Genomic DNA, 21,231 nt, shown 5'->3' with positions numbered 1-21,231 from the left:
CGATGGCAGTGCGTGCAGCGTTGGAGTGGAATCTGGTCTTCCAGTGGCCTCGACTTTTCCAAGTGGCGTGCGGCTGCCAGGGCATCCCCGGAGCTGGCGACCCCGCCCCGAAATCCTGCGACGGAGGGAAGCGGGCTCCAGCTCCCAGTATTCGCCGCCGGGGGGCGCTGCCGCCCTCGTCGGCCGCTGGCGCGCTGCTGGCGGTCCCCGCGGTCCCTGCGGCCCCACGCGCTGCCTGCAAGATGTCGGTGCGCCGTGGCCAAAGGCTGGCGGGGCCGGGGATCCGCCTCTCCTGGCTGCTGTGCTGCAGCGCCCTGCTGTCCCCGGCCGCGGGCTACGTGATCGTGAGCTCGGTGTCCTGGGCCGTCACCAACGAGGTGGATGAAGAGCTGGACAGCGCCTCCACCGAGGAGGCAATGCCCGCGCTGCTGGAGGACTCGGGCAGCATCTGGCAGCGTAGCTTCCCGGCCTCCGCGCACAAGGAGGACGCTCACCTGCCGCCCCCCGCAGGCACCGCCCGCGCCCGGCCGTCCCCCGCGCCGCCGGGGATGTTCTCCTACCGGCGCGAGAGCGGCCCGAGGCTGCGCCCGAGCACCGCCCGCTTCCTGGCCCACGCCAGCACCTGGGGCTGTCTGGCCACGGTGTCGGCGCACGAGAAGGTAAGCCACCCCGCAGGGAGCCTGTGGCAGGTGCCTGCCTCGCAGTGGCCTGGCCCCCAGATGGCGCACCCAGGGGACGGGAAGATGCTAGCGACCACTCATCTCCTCGGATCCAAGCCAAACAGATGTGCCCAGTGGGCTGGATTGGACGGTGGGCACCCCATAAATAATGGAACCAGATTGTGCTTAGGTTCTCCTGGCAAAGTCGGGGTGGAGGGGAAGCGGGGACTGACAGCCAGGCTTCCTGCCAGGTGGTTGGGGACTGAAGCTAGCAGCCCTAGAGACGTACGAATAACCAGCGCCTGACCAGAGACCTGGACAAAAGAAGCCACTTGATGTCCTTCAGTATCACAGAGTAGGCATGGATCGGCCCCTCCCAGCTCACAGCGGCCGCCTGTAGACCCGAACTTCCCTGTCACCTACTGACACCGAACTGAATTGGGGGGGACTGGGAGAAAGACATCCCCAGGGCCTTGGTGTAAATTTACATCTAAAAAAATGGAACTCAAGAATTTTTCTGGAAAGGAGGCTTTGAGTGCCAAGTGTGTAAATGCTGGAACGAGCTGCTATCAGCTGCAGATTTTATTGTTCAGTTCACAAATGTTTTATTTGCCTATTAGACATGATTCCACCTTAGGCTGAAATGACATGGATAAATGGTGAGACTGTAACATTCATAAGTATACACCCTCCAGAATGCTTTTAGGACTGTTAAGATAGATGTAAGCGGGTTTTTCATTTGTTTGTTTTTGTTTTATAGGGCAGTAATGTGAACTATTTACGTCATACAAAATAATAATAATAATAATAATAATGTTTTATGTGTAGGTTCTTGCCTCAGCCATGCTTCTCGCAGCTCTCACACCGTGGCCAAGTCACTGAGTTCTCCACTTTGCTTTCCTCATCTGTGACACTAAGTTGTTGACTAGGTAGTTTTGAAGGTGCTTTTTAGCTTAAAAAATTATCTGAATGACAACTTTATTCTGATTATGGTGATGCTCTTAACCTCTTTCACAGCATCCAAATAGTTTTTCATGGTTACATCTTATGCTCCTAAGATACACCTTAAGAAGACATCGAGCTTAAATACGAAGCTGATCTTGGTGTAAAACACAGATTGTTTCAAACCATCAAAAGTACAGTGCCAATGTATTCAAGGTATTTTGACCCTTGACATCGTTTTTGGAGCTTTGTTAGTAGTTCCCCTTTCCAATACTGATATTTAATCCAAACTCAATAAATTCAGAGAACATTTACCACGTGCCTGCCCTGTGTACAAAGCATGACTCTCAGCAATTTATGACAAGCTGAAAAAGAGAATCTGTGAATGAATTTATATTGCCATTTTGGAGGACTCTTTTACACTGTGGTTTTTTAAAAAGATTCAAGCCACCCCTTATCACAGTTCTACAGTCTTGTCAGGCAGCACTTCAAAGACAAAGACGGCCCCTGAATTCTGAGCTAAGTAAGAGTGAGCAGCATTCTGTAAAGGGCAAAGCTCATGAGATGGGGAGGCTGGACCCAGAAGGGCTTGGGAAGACCTAAGAAGTATTTGTCTATAGGTCTAAGAATTTCACCCACCCTACTAGATGACCGAAAATTGGTATAGCACATGTCTGAACTTCCTTTAAGCTAACAGGATGAGAAACCAGTTTCCCAAAAGGGGCTGAATTATATAACAAAATAATATTGATTACAATAAAAAATATGACTAATCCATGAGAAGTGGTATGGTCCTAAAAGAAGCCATAATAGAAAGTTCTTGGAATCCAAAGACCAGTAAAGATGTCAAAGCTAAGACTTGAATTCTATTCCCAAAGTTGTCAGAAGCTTGGGGGAGGCAGTGAAGGCAGTGGGGCTCCCAGGGGCAGCTTGTAGGAAAGGTATTAGCACCCCTCCATAAATTTAATTACTCCTCCCCCCAAATAACTTCTGATTTAATAAAGTGAACGTGTTGGCTCTGTACTTGCAGCTTCAAGAAGAATCCCCCAGGGATGGCCGATTAGCTCAGTTGGTTAGAACACAGTGCTAATAACACCAAGGTTGCCGGTTTGCTCCCCACATGGGCCACTGTGAGCTGCACTCTCCTTAAAAATAAAAAGAATAATAATAATAATAATATATATATATATATATATATATATATATATATATATATATATATATATATATGAGAATAATCCCCTAATCATCCCTCCCAAGCATAATGTCACCACAAAGCTCCTCTGTAGAAATTCTGGAGCTACCGCTGGGTAAATGGGGCAGATTGGGAAGCACTGTGCCTTACTTTACTCCCTGTCAGAACCATGGTGATGCCATGTTTCCTTCACATCCCTGGTGCTGTTTCCTGGCCACAGGCACAAGCTAAGCTCCCAATTCAAGGCAATCCACAAGCCTGCATTGAAAAAATGTTTTTTCCTGTGTTAGATCCCAGGACTGCCGTTTGGGAACTGCGTGCCCATCAGCGATGGCCCCTTGAACAATAGCACTGGGATTCCTTACTTCTATGTGACACCCAAGGACCCCGTGGTGGCCAATCTGATGAAGAACCCCATGGCCTCGCTCCTGCTGCCGGAATCAGAAGGAGAGTTCTGCAGGTAGGCAGGGGTTTGGCCTCCCCATACACAGGTCCTCTGCACAAAGCAGAGAGGCTATGGGGTGGGTCCTCTCTGAGTCGCATGACTTCAACAGGGCCCTGACATGCAATGTGCTGTCTTCACCGACTTGAAGTGGAAAGAGTAGGATACCCTTGGATTTAGATCAACAGAATTCCACCAGTCACCAAGCCATGTGAATTGGGGCAAGGTACTTGACCTTTGAGAGCCTCTGTTTTCTCATCTGTAAAATGGAAATAATAATCTCTACCTCATAGGGTTATTGAGAGTGCTAACCTAAAACTAAAAGGCCTTTCAAAGTGAGAGGTAACAAGCATGTATTTGAGATCAGTAAGAATAGCTATTCTGGAACGTTGATTCAGGCAGAAGCCCAAATAGGATTCTGATTAGGAGACAAAGGCAATGGGTATTTATGAGAAAAGGAAGGGGAACAATTACATCAATAGAAAGAGAAGTCATTTCTATTGGTGCAGGTAATGTAACATCATGACGTCAATTCTAAACAGTGTTTTTATTTTTCAGTCTAATAGTCATGATAACTACTTTCTTGCTATCTTTGCAAACAGTTCTTTGGGACACAGTGTTGCTTCAGGCCCAGTTCAAAGATTATTTTGCCCTGTTTTAACATTCCAAAAGTTTGAGGCATAAGACACAGAAGGCAGTTCCTCTGGGATGTCAGCTCGGACTCCATCTTAAAGTAGCTCTATCCATCTCTCTGACAGGAGGGTTGGAAATATTTGCAACATGTCTTGGACAATACTTGGTGGGAAAATGGCAGCTCTTGTTACCAAAAATGGTGGGGGGCAAGTGTGGGGAGGAAGTTAAAGGAAGAGCCAGTGGTTTGTTTCTGAGGCACAGGCAGCACAGTGACTATTTGTTGTTTTTCAAATTAATTGCTATCCCCCCTTGGAGAGATGTGTGCAATAAAGACCTGAAATCCTTTCATACACTTTCTCTAAAAGTCTCCAAAAGACATTCAAGCACAAATAGAGCACTCATCCAACACCTTTGTCTGAATTCAAAATGTAGAGCTTGAAATCAACTCCTGCCAGGAGACATCTGCACCGAGCTAGTGTGGGGGCTCCAAGGCAGCCTCAGGGGAGTCCCTTAACCCCCAGGAACTCAGTCACTTCACCTTTAAAATGTAGTGACACTTTAGGAACTCTAGTAAGATTCATCCCAGCCCCAAAATTCTATTATTCTTTACACAGAGCATGAAAAACATATCAAGCAAACAAATTTATTAGTTCTTAGGAGGGACATGGTAATAATCAAAATAGCAATACACCGTGAAATGCAGTATGGCTGAGACGCTGTCACTTTTCCTTGGGACGCTGACAGTGAGAGACTTCAGAGGGCAGGAGATAGTCCAGCTGACCTAGGTCCCTACTGGGTATGGAAAGAAGCCAGGGAAAGGAATGTTTCCTTTCTCGTGGAATATTCTCCTTGTTCTTAGCCAGTCAAACTTGCTGTTAATGGAAGTATATTCCCAGGATACCTTTCTAAACGTCTGAGGTGTTCCTATTCGGGCATCTCGAAAGCAGTCATTATGCTGGAGGCTGTTGATTCCAGAACCCAGAGCACACCTGCTCCTGGAGACAGGCAACCGAGCACAGAGCAGTGAAACAAGCTGCTGCAGAGCTCGTGGTGGTGGAAGGAATCGTCTACTGGAAGGTCCCAGGCAGACAGCTGCAGGTCTGTGCGGCTAGGGACGGGCTGGATTTTCCCTGTTTCATTCTAAGTGGGGAGACAAAGCCAGAACAGGGCCTTCCCATGTGATGTGTCCCAGGGCCCCTGTGGACCAGGGCTCATGTGAGCCATGTTGGGGCTAAGGAGCCTTAAACCAAGGTCCGACAGGGAGGAAAGCAGTGTGGCCGCTAAGCTCTGAGACAAAAAAAGGGGCGCCTTCCCAGGCATTTCCTGTACTGCCCACTGGGTGTTTCGGCTACCAGCTGCCTTTGCATCCATGGGGGTTAGCCCTGGTTACTGCAGAGTCTGCACTGGCACAGGCTGGTGAGCTCCACCTCCACCTGCACCCACAGCCCAGGAAAAGGAAGCTGTCCAACAAATGCCAAACACAATGTAGACCCTAAGGGAGAGGGATGCAAGGTTGAGTCTACTGCACAGGCAGGCTGGACAGGCCCTCTGTGCTTTTAGAACTTCATTTGGTGTGCAAGACAATTGTATACATACTGTTATGTGTTTAATAAGCAGATAGATGATGGATAGATAATAGATACGATGGATGGATGGATGGATGGATGGATGGATGGATGGATGGATGGATGGATGGATAGATGATAGATAGATAGATAGATAGATAGATAGATAGATAGATAGATAGATAGATTTGTGTGTGTGTGTGTATACTTTCACACATTCAACTATTATCTATTCTGACAACATACACTAAAGTTGCCCCAATTGATTTCCCTCATCTACTCTTTACCACCTTGACTTCATCTTCAATCCCGCAGCCACAGTAATCTTTCAAAACCCAAATCTGACCCTGGGAATAACAAAGTCCCTAATGTGGCCTAGGAGGACCTGTAGTGTGCCGGATCCTTGGCTCATGACTTCGTATTTTATTTACACCCTCGTTGTATTAAGTTGAGCGCTTTAACCAGAAAGCGTGTTGGAATCAAAGCTGATATATGTGCTTGGCATGTAGCTAAGAAATACTCTTTTGTTGCTGTGTAATTATTGACCTATAACGTCGTGTGAGTTTAAAGTGTACAACAGTGTTGGTTCGATACATTTACATATTTCAACATGATTCTCACTGTAGTGTTAGCTAACGTGTCACACAATGGTAATTTCTTTTTTGTAACGAGAACATTTAAGATCTAGCCTCTTAGCAACTTTAAGGTTTATAATACAGTACTATTGACAGAACCACTGTGCTGTGCGCTCATTCATCGTCCAAGTGCGAGTCCGTGCCCTTCGGCCGACATCTCCTCGTCCCCGCCCCCCACCTGCCCCTGGTAAGCAACACTATATTTGTATGAGTTTGGCTTTTTTAGATTCCACATGTAAGTGACATCATACAGTATTTGTCTTTCTCTGCTGAGTTATCTCACTTAGCACAAGACCCTCAAGGTTCACCTGAGTTGTCACAAAATGGCAGGATTTCCTTCTTTCTCGTGGCTGAATAATATTCCATTATATGTATAAGAAATGCCTTGCACGCAGTAGCCCCCAAATGTATGTTGACACATATATCTCCCCAAATTGATCCTTAGGTCCATTAACTGGCCTGTGTACTAAAGATAAAGTTAGATCTAAATTGATATGGGTAAGGACATTGAGTTTCCCAAAAAAAATCTCAGGAAGTTTAATGATAAAGAAAATACACAGCAGATGTTGTTTCCTTAACTGAAGCTGGGAGAGGCCAATATCTTGAGAATAATGAAAGCAAGAAATATGTCTGCATATTTTATAGCTTCATAAGGACCTTAAAGACTTTTTATTTTATTTTATTTTATTTTATTTTAATTTTTTTAAGGAGGGTGCAGCTCACTGCGGCCCATGCGGGCATCGAACCGGCAACCTTGGTGTTATTAGCACCACATTCTAACCAACTGACCACCTCCAAGACATTTTAAATGAATCTGTAAAATTCAACGTGGGATAGTCCATCCCATCTACTTATGGCTTTTTCCCCAAATGTTTCATCATCCTGATCCTCTAGTCCCTGAACTTCCTGTCTCTAAAATGTCACAATACGCTACCGGATTTAATTGGACACACTTGTCCAGACTCCCACCCCAGGGCATATTAAATTGGCTGCTCTTACTCTTTCCTTCCTCCTGGAGGAGATAATTTGGAAAACAAATCTGACAGAATAATAAGTATATAAAAGTGCCTTTCAGTTCTGCAAAAGGACCAGGTTAGTTTCCCTGAGACAAAGTCACCAACAAAGTTCCTGAGGCAAATGAACTATCTGATCCACTTAGTGCCTCACTGGCCATTGCTGCATGGAGAGGGCAGGGGAAGCTGTCTGAGGGCCTTCTGGGCCCATGGATGAGTGGAGGGAGGCTACTCCAAGAATGATAAAGACAGAGTAGGCGAGAGCAGCGCATCCAGATTGATACAGGAAGCTATAAAGTGCAACTCTCACAAATTTAGAGTGGAGCATGACTCTCAGTTGCGTGGAGACAGGATGAGAGGGCCATGTCATAATGACCTGGACAGTCTGCTCCCTCCCCCAGCCCAAGGACCAGACCTCTTATGGGACCAGTGTTCATAGTTTGAAAGAGCTCCGGGGCAATTCTGACACTGCGTTGGGGTAATGAGGACATTGAGTGGCTCTCACATGCATTTCCTGGATTTCCGGCAAATGCTTGCTGAGAACTGTGATCTGGCCACCAGGGAGGCTCATGTCATTTGTAAAATGAAGTCAAGATTACAGCCTGAGAACCACAGGGCAGTGGCTTTTCCACCTTGTGTGACGTTACTACCCACCCAGACCACAACCGACAAACGTGTCTTGCCTAACTTTTGTTAGTTTATTTAACGTCTGTTTCATTCCATTATTCTGTTTGCTCTTTAGTGCAGTGACTTCTTAATTTAATTTATTAGATGAATTAGGGATGGGAATCTATTTCCTAGCTCAGGTTAAGGTGACAAATTAGGAATAAGCTCTCAGTTTATAAGATCCACCGATTATCAGCAACCCCCTCCTGCCTCATTGTCCTCTCACATGTGACATGATCCTGCGACTACGTAAATTTATGCTCAGACCAGCAGTTGTCTGGACAGTCAATAAATATTGATTGACAAAGAAAGCCCACCCGAGAAATTTCTCTTCCATTGAAACACCTTTCCTTACGGAGCTTACAGGCTCAAACGCCACGGGTTTTAGGGTTTGCACCTTCCTGGCGAGCCCGCGGGAGCTCTTCTACTGAGTGACATTCTGCTTGATGGTATTTGGGTCAGCTTTCATTTTGAAGATCTGGACATAAATGTAATCAAAATAGGCTTTCCTTGAAATGAAAAAGTTTCAGTTGATAGTTTGGGCAAATGCTGGGTTTCTAGGTAGATCTAGTTGATTATCAAGAAAGGAGGAACTGAAAACATTTTTTCCCCTCTTCCCCAACACATTTTTAATGAACGATTGTCATGGCTGGTGCCCTGGCTCACACAGCCCCTGTTGCTCTCCCAGGTTGAAGGCGTCTCTGCCCAAGGTTGAGCAGCAGCTCGCATCAGAGCTACTGACCAGGCCTCCGTGTGGTCTGGCATCAGAGGACAGGCAGATTCTACTGTGTGAACGAATCTAGTTACTGATGGAGCAGTGCCAGACCATACACAGACTGTAGCCCAGTGGGTGTAGGGAAGCCGTGGTAGCCGTTCCAAATGATGACCTCTCGAAATGACTTCTTGGAGGGGTTCATATTGCAGAGGCAATTCAACACTGAGGAATGACACATCAAAGAAGTGGTGTCACATAGAAAGTTTGGGACAATATGCTTGGACATTGATTCCTGCCCTGTCCTATAGCAGCCCCTGCATTTTACAGGCAGTGACAGGAGAAGAAACCGCTTTGGTGAAACAGGATCACAAAGGGGACGGTGTTGGTGGGAGGGTTGGTTTGCCTTTATGCCATGAGTACAGGGTAAGCCTTACTGAGCACAAATAACTAAATTAGTATGCCATGAGTTTAATCATTGTTTCTGTGAAGAAAACAAAGAGAGTCCAGAAATGTAAATGCCTCGTAGCCACTCGTCTCCCCACCTCCATCTTTTTAACTGTTCTGGTAGGCAGAAAAGACACTGTTGAATGATAGATGAAAACCTCAGCCCACAGAATAAGTGTGTGCTCGCAGGCGCTTGCTGATAGCCAAGATGTGTCTCTGTCTGCAGCCTGTGCACCTGAGACATGGTGTGCCTTTCACAGCACAGGTCCCAGCCCTAAGCAGAGAGAGAAGCTGAATTCCATCTCTCTTCACTGAACTTTGTTCATTCCCCTTGAAGGCAACATATAATTCTTCTAAATAAATTGCTCTCTGTCCAGATTCGTGTTACCTCTTCTCTTTTGCCCACATATCCCTGTAATCCTGAAGCTAACAGTCACCTGAGGAGCTTTTGAAAGAGCTGTCTTGGAAGAGGAGCAAACTCCGCAGAGAGAAAGCTCAGCGCACAGGTGTTCCAGCATCTCTTCCATCTCCCACTCGTCTCTGACCAGCTCCCATAGCAACCTGCAGCCACTTCTCTCTCCCTAAATTTGCTCTAGCTCCATAAAGCTTTGTCCCCAAAGCTCCCAGGGGGTCCATTTGCTGATCCACTGATTATTCCAGTTCCTCTTTCCTCATACAACCACTTTCCTGCATCTTTTGATTCCCTCTCCCCATCTAGTTCACAAACATTGTCCTCGCGTGTTACACATGATGCCATCTTGAACTGAAATGACATGCATTAGTGACAGGTATGCAACATGCATAAAGTACTCCCTCAGGCCGGCCCGGTGGCTCAGGCGTTTGGAGCTCCATGCTCCTAACGCCAAAGGCTGCCGGTTCGATTCCCACATGGGCCAGTGGGCTCTCAATCACAAGGTTGCCGGTTCAGTTCCTCAACTCCTGCAAAGGATGGTGGGGACTCCTGCAAGGGATGGTGGGCTCTGCCCCCTATAACTAAGATTGTGCTGCCACTGAGCTCCCGGATGGTTCAGTTGGTTGGAGTCCGGTCTCTCAACCACAAGGTTTCTGGTTCGACTCCTACTAAAGGGATGGTGGGCTGCACCTCCTGCAACTAACAATGGCAACTGGACCTGAAGCTGAGATGGAAAGGACAACAATTGACTTGGAAAAAGACCTGGAAGTACACACTGTTCCCCAATAAAGTCCTGTTCCCCTTCCCCAATAAAAATCTTTTTTAAAAAAATAGATAAATAAAGTATACCCTCCAGAAAGCTTTTAGGGTTTTAAGGCCCTTAGCGTCTGGCGATCACTAATCTGTCTTCCGTCTTTCTGGATTTGCCTACTGTGGACATTTCATATAAATGAAATCATACAATATATAGTTTTGTGACTGATTTATTTCACTTATCACAATGTTTTCAGGGTTCATTATGTTGTGGTACATATCAATACCTCGTTCCTTTTTATGGCCAAATACTATTCCATTTTATGAATATATCACATTTTATTTATCCATTTTTAGTCATCCATTCATCAGTTGATGGACATTTACTTTCATGTTTTGGCTATTAGGAATAAGGCTGCTATGAATATTCATGTACAAGTGTTTGTATGGACGTACGAGGTCTGACAATTAAGTTCGCGAACTTGTTGCAATGATGTTGCTAAACTTTTTTGATATCAGAGGGATTATTCATTATGAATTTGTCCCAACCAGACAAACAATTAACCAAGTTTACTATTTGGAAGTGCTGAAAATGCTGTGTGAAAAAATTAGACGAAAACAACCTGAACTTTTCGCCAACAATTCAGGGTTCTTGCATCACAACAGTGCACCAGCTCACACAGCACTGTCTGTGAGGGAGTTTTGAGCCAGTAAACAAATAACTGTATTGGAACACCCTCCCTACTCACCTGATCTGGCCCCCAGTGACTTCTTTCTTTACCTGAAAATGAAGGAAATATTGAAAGGAAGACATTTTGATGACATTCAGGACATCAAGGGTAATACAACGATAGCTCTGATGGCCATTCCAGAGAAAGAGTTCCAAAATTGCTTTGAAGGGTGGTCTAGGCACTGGCAGTGGTGCATAGCTTCCAAAGGGGAGTACTTAAAATATGACCGTCGTGATAGTCAGCAATGAGGGATGTAGCACTTTTTGTAGCTAGAGTTCGCAAACTTAATTGTCTGACCCTGTATGTTTTCCATTCTCTTTGTATAGAGCTAGGAGTGGAATTGCTGGATCATATGGTAACTCTATGTTTAACCTTTTGAGGAACTGCCTGTTTTTTTTTGTTTGTTTGCTTTTTTAATTTTATTTATTTATTTATTTGTTTATTTTTACATTTTCCTCCTCTATTTCTTTTTTTTTTTTTTTTTTTTATTAAATTTATTGGGGTGGCAATTGTTAGTAAAATTACATAGATTTCAGGTGTACAGTTCTGTATTACATCATCTATAAATCCCATTGTGTGTTCACCACCCAGAGTCAGTTCTCCTTCCATCACCATATATTCGATCCCCCTTACCCTCATCTCCCACCCCCCGCCCCCCACCCCCCTTACCCTCTGGCAACCACTAAACTAATGTCTGTGTCTATGAGTTTCTGTTTCTCATGGAACTGCCTGTTTTCTTCAGTGGTGGCACCATTTTATATTCCCATCAATAATGTACAAGGGTTCCAGTTGCTCCACATCCTTACTGACACTTGTTATTACCTGACATTTATATTATGACCATCCTAATGGATGAGAAGTATTTTACTGTGGTGTTATATGTATTTTCCTAATGACTAGACATGTTGAGCATCTTTTCATGTGCTTATTGGCCATCCGTGTATCTTCTTTGGAGAACTGTTTGTTCAGTTTTTAATTGGGTCATTTATCTTTTTATTATTGAGTTGCCAGAGTTCTTTATATATTCTGGATATGATCCTTCTCAGACATATAATTTGCAAATATTTTCTTGATGCATTTTTATCTAATTATCTCTTCTTTTGTCATTGGAAGAACCCGAAAAACTAAGGGTTCAATCTTGACGTCCTAGTTGTGTATTTTCTTGGTCAATGCCCTTTTGCTTCCATTCAGCTGGGCCTCCTCTATCAGAAAAGCACATAATTGAAGTGACTTTCTTGAGATAATACAGAAGTGTACCCAAATTATCTAGTGTGTAGAAATGGTAAGAAAATGTCTGACCAAGAAAAAATATTTTAATTAATTGGATTACAAAGGAATTTGAAAGGGAAAGGGGTAATTCTAATAATGTAAAGACAAGGTAGAGAGATACTGATAATGAACTCAATTAAACATTAATTAAATTAAGCATATGGTATGTAGAAGAACACACTCAATAAGACATTGATGAAAATAAGACATTTTTTCAAATGGTATTTATCGAATACTAACTGTCTCCTAGGCATGCTGAGTTAAGACTTAAAGACACAAGCGCTCCTTCCCGCTTATTTGTCACCCGTCGTTTGAACTGAGACAGCAAGATGTGACACATGACCATGTGTATAAAAGGTCACTAACTGTTAGAGTGACGCCTCTCCGATAGGGGAGAGGAGTAGAATTCCACCCTGTAGCTGTGGTCCCTGCTGTCTCGGCATCTTCACTTCCCCTCTGTCCATCCATACACCTCTCCATCATTTCCATCTCATCTAACTCAACCTGACCTGTCCTTCAGAAATAAGGCACTAACCTCCTGAAAGTTCCTTTCGTTACCTCTCTCTTCCCATCTTAAGCCTGTGTTCAGTTTTCTAGTCCTAGTAATTTCTTCCCTAGGATGCATTTCATTTTCTGTCTGACTCTCTTTCTTTCTTCTCACACATGAGGAGTGACTAGTGCTCAGCCTCCTGGGACTGCCCTGTCCTCAGCCCCTCCCTCTGAGGAGCCAGCCAGGATGGGGATGTTTGCACGCTCCCCCTGTGCTGGTCCTGGTTCACTCACCACTTCTTTTCTGCCTTTTTCTCCTGCGCTCTCCACAGAGCGGGCATAGCTGAGGCTAGCCAGGCTGCAGGCAGTATGATTCACAAAGCAGCAGAGCTTTCCCTGTGAAACAGGACGAGACTCCAGTGGGCTTAGAAGTAGTTACAGCCTGGAAGGGCCCTAGCCATCCACTCCCGCCTTCTGTTTTACAGGTTAGGAAACTGGACTGAGAACTGGAAGTCAGAAAAATGGATAGTCCAGTGTTTTGTCTCCATAACCGTCCACTCTCTCCATGCACAGTCTCTGCGGACAGGTGTGATCCTGGCATGACCCCCCCTCCCTCCACTTGCTCTCCCTGTAGCTACCTTCTTTCCTTTCCAATGAAGGACGTGTTCAACTTCCAGACAGCTTCCCCTTTTTTTAGTTCATTGTTTGCTGCACATCTCTGAGCAAGAAATCATGTAGGATTTTGGAAAGGACAACTGAACATGCAATGCAGGGGTAGTATCATTAGATAATGTTATGTTACATGTTAAACTAGAGCGATCACGCTAGAATCCCTAGTAATGCAGGATAAGGAAGAAGGCAGAGCACATCTGGTCTATGCAGCAGCTCTACAGGGAGTTGCTGCCCTGTTTTTCATAGATGTCATCCAAGGAGAGGCGGGGGAGTCATGGTGACTCTAAGAAGCCAGAGCTGAGTAGCAAGCACCAAGGACAGGGTCCCGGCCATGCCAGAGGAATAGCAGATGGAGCTTGGTGGAACTTGGCAGTGGCCTCAGAGTAGCACCCAATTACAGGCCAGCCCTGCAGCGAGCCCCTCAGACAGGTGAGCAGCTGCCAGGGCACCCAGCCCTCATCCCGGAAGATCACCAGATCATGGGCATGACCCGCAGCCCCCAGCCCCAACCTGGCTGCTAGCTCTGCACCTGGGCACGTGACTGAGGTTGGTTCTGGGACCCTCTGACGGGCTTGAGCAGCAGCCTGAGACCAGGACAGCCACTAAGTCGGCTTGTAAAATGCAGATTCCTGGGCTCCAGCAGTCTCTGCAGATGGGGGCTTGCAATGTACACTTTGAAGGAACAACCCAGGAATTCTTACAGGACACTTACATGTGAGAACTAGTTTGTACGTTAGGGAGAAAGAACTGCTGATTTGATTTCATTGGTTTGAATCCTAAGCCACCAGTTAATATATGCCTGCCCTTGAACAGCTTGCTTAATTTGCCTGGGCCTCTATTTCCTTACTCCATTTCCTTACTCCTAAAATGGGAGTACCATGCTCACAGTGTGTGGTGGGAATGAAATGCTTCAGTGTGTGAAATTTCCAGCACGTGGCCAGGACGAACAAATAGTAGCTGTTGTCACTAAGAGTTGTTTCCTCTATGCAGAATTGGGGGTAGCAGAGACAGGAAGAGGAGGTGAAAAATGATAGTGCCCTTTCACATTTTATACTTTATCAGCATAATAAGAATAATTTATTCAGCACTTTTCTGTGCCAAGTGGTGTTCTAAGCATCTGATATATATAACCCATGTGATCCTTAAAAAGTCTCATGAGATAGGTACTATTGGTAACCCCTTTTTACAGATGAGGAAACTGAGGCATGAAGGGTGTGAAGAACTTGTGCAAGGACCCACAACCCAAATTCTAATGGGGCTGGGATTCAATCCCATCTTGGCCCCTCGGCCCTGGCTGTTAACCCCTGCACCCCTGCTTCCCCATGTCAGCTGCATACTGGAGGCCGTGAACTTTTCCAATGCCCTTCATACAGAACTAATTCAGAAGCTACAGAACCTACAAAAATGTAGATATATTTTTTAAGTTGTTCGGATGCAGTTTCCATCACATGAGTTGCACACGACGGCATGGGGCAAGATCTGAACTTGTCTTAAACACCTTCATGCAGGTACATGTAGGCAGCCTATTGCAACAAAACATTCACTTCAACACCCACTGGGTCACGAACCATGCTGCGTACCTCCCAGGATGACAGTCTCCACCGGTGAGAGGAGGGAAAGGATATAGGACACATGTGGGAAAACTTCTGTGTTAAATCCTCTGGGGGACATTGGCCTGCAGATGGTTGACAGGGCTCTATCAGCCCCGGAAACGCTCATGGACAAGCTCACGGACTCCTCACTCTACACGCTTTCCCTGTTCTACCCCACTCACTCTCACACACCACCCTTATGTGCCAGAGACGCCCAAACAACATTCCCCACTGAGACCTCCCATCTGAGCCCCAGACCTCAAGTCCAGCTGCGCCCTCCTCTCCCAGAGGGCTCCCCATGCACTCGGCTATTTGGAACAGACCCTCGGGGGTCACTCTCGGCTCCTTCTCCCTCTTACAGCTCACGGCCACTCAGCAAAGTTCGACTGGTCAACTTCCCAAACCTCGCTCCAAGCTGACTACCTCTCTCCAGCTTCTCTCCACTACACCTGGGCCAGATGTAGTGTCTCTGTCACTCACTCACTGTTGCTCACCTGTGTGCTCTTTAAGTACTCCTGACTCTTTAAAGACTCTCTGGATCCCTGCTTGCCCCTTTCCAACTCATTTCCTTCTAAAGTCCGAGGGATCTTTTCAAAATGCACGTCTCATCATTCCACTCCCTTACTGAAAATGCTTCAGGGCTTTCCCATTGCTCTTACGATGTCATTTTAAAAATCTTAACATGGCCTGCGAGGCCTGCATGGCCACCATGAGGCAGTTCTCACCTCTCTGACGTAACCCTCCCCCTGCCTTCGTCCTGGTCCCAGTTGTCTTTGGCTCTTTTCTGCCTGGAGACCTCTGCCCACGCTCTTCCATCTGTCTAGAGTGAGCTCCCTGCCCCTCTCTACCTGATTCCCACTCATTTTCCATGTTTCCGTGTTGATGTTATAAAGTGGAAACCCACCTATGTTTGGAAGGTCAGGAAACAGGCAGGTTTCCATGTTATAATATCTGGTGAATAAACCATTAATTGTATAGCATGCTGTCTGATGTCTGCCTCTCCTCCTGGAGCGCAAGCCCCATGAGGGCAAGGACTATGTCCTCATGGCTCTCTACCAACCCCAGCAGCCAGCACAAAGCCTCCAACATAATGAAGCTAAACATTTAGTGGTTAAATATATGGAATTTTTGACTCCACCCTGGAGGGATGGTATGTAATTTTCTATTGCTGTGATGACAATTTGCCACAAACTTTGTGGCACAGAACAGCACAAATGTATTCTCTTACAGTTCTAGAGGACAGAAGTCTGAAATGAGTCTTACGGGGCTACAGTCAAGGGGTTGGCAAGGCTGGTTCCTTCTGAGATTCTGAGAGGAGAATCCATTTCCTTGTCTTTTTCAGCTCCAAGAGGCCACCTACATTCCTTGGCGAGTGGCCCATTCCTTGCTTCACTCTAACCTGTTGCTTCCATTGTCCTACAGACTATTAGTCTGATCCTCTGTGTCCCTCTGTAATGACCCTTGTGATTACATCGTGCCCATTGGACAATCCAGGATAATCTTCCCATGTCAAGATCCTTAATCTAATCACATCTGCAAAGTCCCTTTCGCCATATAAGGTAACATTCATGTATTCTGGGGATTAAGTTATAGACATCTTCTTTTGGGGTGGGGGATCGCCATTCAACCAACCACAGATGGATGTACCAGTTTAAATGCATTTGCAAGTGTAGATAGAAACACGGTAATTTATTCTAACGTATGCCAAGGCTGTCTTTGGCATTTTGGGAGTCGTGATTGCTTGCTTTTAAAATATAATATTAAATGGCTCCAACATATTTGACATTCAATTGATGAATGTAAATTTTAACATATTCTCAGCATATGAAAATGATAGAGAAATGTGAAAAATGCAGAGAAAAGGGTTATAAATTGAACTGTCACGCTAAATCGTGACTTGCTTGTCAGGCATCCCAGCTTCTCTCCTGCCTGGAAATGGACCTGGTTCCCCCTTTTGCATGTCCTGTCCTTTTGTGTGTGGCCAGCTCAGGTCTATTGAATCGCAAGATTTGGTACTGGGTAAGAGAAAATTCTAGCCCAAAATGAGTAAAGAAATGCAATGGAGCACTCTTTCCTCTAAATACATATGTCAACGCCTTCTGGACAACACAAATTTCACTTTAAGAATCTCAGAGAGGGGTGACCGGACGGCTCAGTTGATTAGAGCTCAAGCTCTGAGCAACAGGGTTGCCTGTTCAATTCCCACACAGGCCAGTGAGCTTCACCCTCCACAACTAGAGTGAAGAGAATGAGCTGATGCTGAGCTCATGGGCGACCAGATGGCTCGGTTGGTTAGAGCACGTGCTCTTAACAACAAGGTTGCCAGTTCAATTTCCACATGGGATGGTGGGCTGTGCCCCCGCCCCCACTCCCCGCAACTAGATTGAAAATGGCAACTAGACTTGGAGCTGAGCTGCGCCCTCCACAACTAAGATTGAAAGGACAACAACTTGACTTGGAGCTGATGGGTCCTGGGAAAAACACACTGTTCCTTAATAAAGTCCTAGAAATACACACTGATCCCCAATAAGGTCCTATGTCCCTTCCCCAATAAAATCTCAAAAAAAAAATGAATCTCAGAGAATGCATGGATAAGTACCTTGGTACCTTGGCCCAAGGGTTGGGAAAGGCATCAACAACTTAAAAATGGACAAATTCGTCCAGAATCGCAAAAATCAGAGGCTGGGTGGGTCTGTAGACAAAGACAAATACTTTCATAGTTATTCTGGAACAGACTGTTTTAAAAACTAGTTTGTGTTATCTTAAAATAAGAAGAAGTGACCACCACCAGGCAATACTGGCTGGGGAGGATGTCATGTCAAAAATGCCATCCCTTTCTCAGATAGGTTTACTCAGGTGATAAGTCAGGAAACTACTGTCTACCCAATGTATGTAGATTGCTCTGCTATATTGGACAGAAAACGTGGGTGAGGTTCCCATCCACAAGGCAGAATGATGGGAATTAGTGCACAGTAAAGCTGGATAGACTTATATTTGTTTATTTCTGTTACACCTCGTGTGACACTGGCTGGATGAACAGCTGGCTGAATGCCCAACAGAGATTGCTTAATAGGGTGGGGGTTAATCTGAACGCTAAGCAGGATGCCTCTGGTTCCCTGACCCTTAGCAATCCCCTGGAAAGTGGTGGGAACCTGGGAGCCAGTGGGAGGGTTCTGGGCTGAACTGATTGGGAGTTGAATGCAGTGACTCCTGCTTGGGAGACAGAGAAAAATTGTGAGGAGAGGCCAAAGCCATAACCAGGAAAATGATGCCAGGGAGGAAAAAATGGGGGGGAAATTCACTGGGACAGTAAGAGGCGTTATACTGGTATGACTTAAAATTAAATTAAGAATAAAATAAAATGTAAAATGAAATAACATAACATAAAATACATGCTTCCCTTAATCTGCAAAGTCCCTTTGCCCTATAGAGTAACAGTCACACATTCTGGGGATTGTGACATGGACATCTTGGGAGAGGCATCATCCAACCAACCAGGGATGTAGCAGTTTAAATGCATTTGCAAGTATAGATAGAAACATGGTGATTTATTCTAATGTATGCTAATACTGTCTTTGGCATTTTGGGAGAGTCATGATATTACTTACTTATAATATAGATGCTTACTTTTAAAATGTGATATTTATAAAGATGGAGAATGGGACGGTGGACATGGCCGACCTCCTCCATGCTACATACGTTCTCCCAGAGCATGAAGGTCAGTTCTGGTTACCACAGTCTAAGAGGGAAATAGACAAACCAAAAGCAGCCGGACAGGTGAGGAAAACACAGCCTTAGAAAAAGCATAAGTGATTTCTGTGGGTGTCCCAGAGTCTAGGCCAGAGAAGGGGAATTCTGTTTGTTCTGGGTTACCTGGGAGGGCAGAAGTAAAACTGGTGGGTGGGAGCTACAGATACCCCATGGTGTTCCTCCCTGCTGCTACCCTCTTACTCTCACCCTCAGCAGTGTGTGGATGACCCATCCTACTCAGTAGCAAATGCACCACATCCGAGTCCCCATTCTGAGCAACCTACCGTGTCCTCCTCTTGCCCGAGTAACCCCTCTGCAACATGCTTGGACCACATGGAGGCAGTCAATCCCTTGCGTCCATCACCATGTCACCCACCACCCATCACTGGCTCCTGGGCCCCTTTCTCTTTGCCCAGGTGAGACTCCGTGGTCTGTCTTTATAATCACCTCTGAGACCACCTGCACCTCCTCTGCCCCTCTCCCTGTGGAGCTCCCGCCTGGCTCTTTAACACCCAATCCCCTTAAACCCTGTCCTCTCCACTGTTCCTGCACCCAGAGGGCTCAGCATTGCGGGGGCAGGCTGACACCTCCACTTTAAACTTATGGCAGAATCCTACCATGAGTAGTCAACAGTGCTAGAAAAATCCTTCCTTTCCCCAGTAAGGTCCCTCTCCCAGCCTCAGTTTCATGCCTACTTCCCTTTTTTCCACACCAAAGTTACTCATCCCCTTCTAGTCTCTGTTGCCTGTGACACCCACATTTCTGCAACAAAGTACAAAACCATAAGAGGGAACTCTCTCCTCTTCTTCCACAAAACCTGTAAAGGTACCTACGTCTGCGCCAGAAGGTCTCAAATGGGACGTGGGGGTCCCCTCCCCTGGGGGATATGTGGCAATGTCTGGAGATGCCTTTGCTTGTTACAACTTGGGGGCGGGAGTGCTGCTGCAGAGCCTGGGGACACTGCTAAATATTCTACAATGTACAGAACAGCCCCCACCACAATTATCCAGCCTCAGGTATCAGCAGTGCCAGGCTAAGAAACTCTGATCTGTACAATGCCCTCCATTTACTACCTGACTGTATACATCAGAGACCAAGCTCAGCGGCATGCCTCGGGCTTCTACTACATGTTGGGGGGACACTTCACTGAGCAAGATAGTCCCATGCATTGCAGGACATTTAGAAGTCCCGCCCCCTGTCCACTAAGTGCAGGTTGAGCCCCCAATCCAGTTACTGTGACAAGACAGATGCCCCACAAGTTTCCAGTTGCCTTTTAAGGGGCAGAAGCCTCTCCTGGTTGAGAAGCACTACGTGTGGCTGGTAATTGTCCCAGTCACAGGATTGGGTGACCCGGTGTATTGAAATTGTATCCCTGTCTGTCAGGGATCACATAAAATCATTTTTTTCCTGTATTTTAAAGAATCTTTTAATGTCGTTTGCTCAGTATGCTTATGTATGTTGATTTAACTTCCTCAGTTTTAAAAGAACATAACGTAGTCTTTCTTCTAACATTTTCTTTACCACGGACACAAATACATAAAAATAATACAGACCTGTAAATATACTCACCAACAAGACAGAAGGTGTTTGAGAAGGTTGCATGTATATTGATTAGAAAAATGCATCCCTTGCGAAGCTTTTCGAAAATTGTAGCTCATAAAAATGTGAGTAGAAGAGAAATTGTAGCAACGGGGGATTGTGTCTCTCAAAGAAGATTAGATATTTGGAAGGAAATCTTGTCATTTGATTGGAAATAAGTTGAGCACACGATCACTGCCTTCTTGTTTCCTTTGTGACACCCCAGGCCCTCTAAGCCACTTTTTCCCCACTGGTGTCCTATTTGGCAGCATGCTGGAACCCCAGTATAATGGGGTGCATGCCTTGGAACAGTTCTCCCTCATGGATCCATGCCAGTGGGCAGGAAGCCCACTCCCCCAAAACAGACCCTTTTAATATTTGGTCCCTGACTCCCCGGCTCAAGCTATCACATACCATATTAGGCTCTGCTTTAGGAAAAAATAGAGTAAGAAAAGGTTAAAAAGAAGTGCCAGGCTGCATGCGCAAGCATTACTGCCAGCAGGGGAAACAGAGCAGTGACTCAATGGAATGAAATGAACGTAGCCAGGGACCAGGAGGGGGGAGGGTGGTTCCGTACAGGTCCTGCCACTCTCTACCAGGATCCTCACTCAGGTGAGTTTCCCTCTGGGCTCTCCAGGTGGCCACCCGAGCACAATGGGCTTTTCCAGTCATGCCCTTGAGTCACAAGGTGCCCACCCTGGATGGGCACAGGCTGCAGGCCCCAAGGGCAAGTGAAAAGGGGAGAAATCCCTGAAAGAATGTTTTCTGACCTGAAAGGAGATAGAAACTGCAGGTCAAGGCCCTCAGTCCCCAGGGTCACCCTTTACAGCAAAACTCAAGTAAAACAAGCTCTCACCGACCATGGCGGGAGGCAGAGTCTGCCAGGACGTTTCCAGGGGTTCCCAGAGAAGTGCTCATGATTCAGGTGGTGACTGTCACCCCCTAGCACTCATCCCCGTCCCCTCAATCACCTCTGGATGTCTTATCGCTACGTCTGTGGTTCCTGTCCCCTGCCACGCAGGGGTCACTGGATGTAACCAGGCCCGGGAGGAGAGTGGGGAAGGAGGTGCCGTTCA

At 46.0% G+C, this 21,231-nt stretch overlaps 1 protein-coding gene across 2 annotated transcripts in view; it reads left to right on the top strand.

Annotated features, from left to right (window-relative positions):
• Positions 1-21,231, top strand: part of CREG2 (cellular repressor of E1A stimulated genes 2) — a 30,563-nt gene continuing 9,332 nt past the window's right edge. The window contains exons 1-3 of one of the 2 annotated variants that reach the window (XM_074332398.1): positions 1-659; positions 3,087-3,256; positions 15,189-18,108. In XM_074332398.1, coding sequence (XP_074188499.1) covers positions 3-659; positions 3,087-3,256; positions 15,189-15,246 — 885 coding nt within the window. In that variant the 5' untranslated portion in view covers positions 1-2 and the 3' untranslated portion in view covers positions 15,247-18,108. Of the gene's footprint in view, positions 660-3,086; positions 3,257-15,188; positions 18,109-21,231 lie in introns of those variants that run through there. The other variant, XM_019753785.2, reaches the window with a different exon arrangement.

The sequence above is a fragment of the Rhinolophus sinicus genome, linkage group LG05 (genome assembly GCF_036562045.2).
Source record: "Rhinolophus sinicus isolate RSC01 linkage group LG05, ASM3656204v1, whole genome shotgun sequence".
Taxonomy (NCBI): Eukaryota; Metazoa; Chordata; class Mammalia; order Chiroptera; family Rhinolophidae; genus Rhinolophus; species Rhinolophus sinicus.
This window is presented reverse-complemented; position numbering and strand designations above follow the sequence as displayed.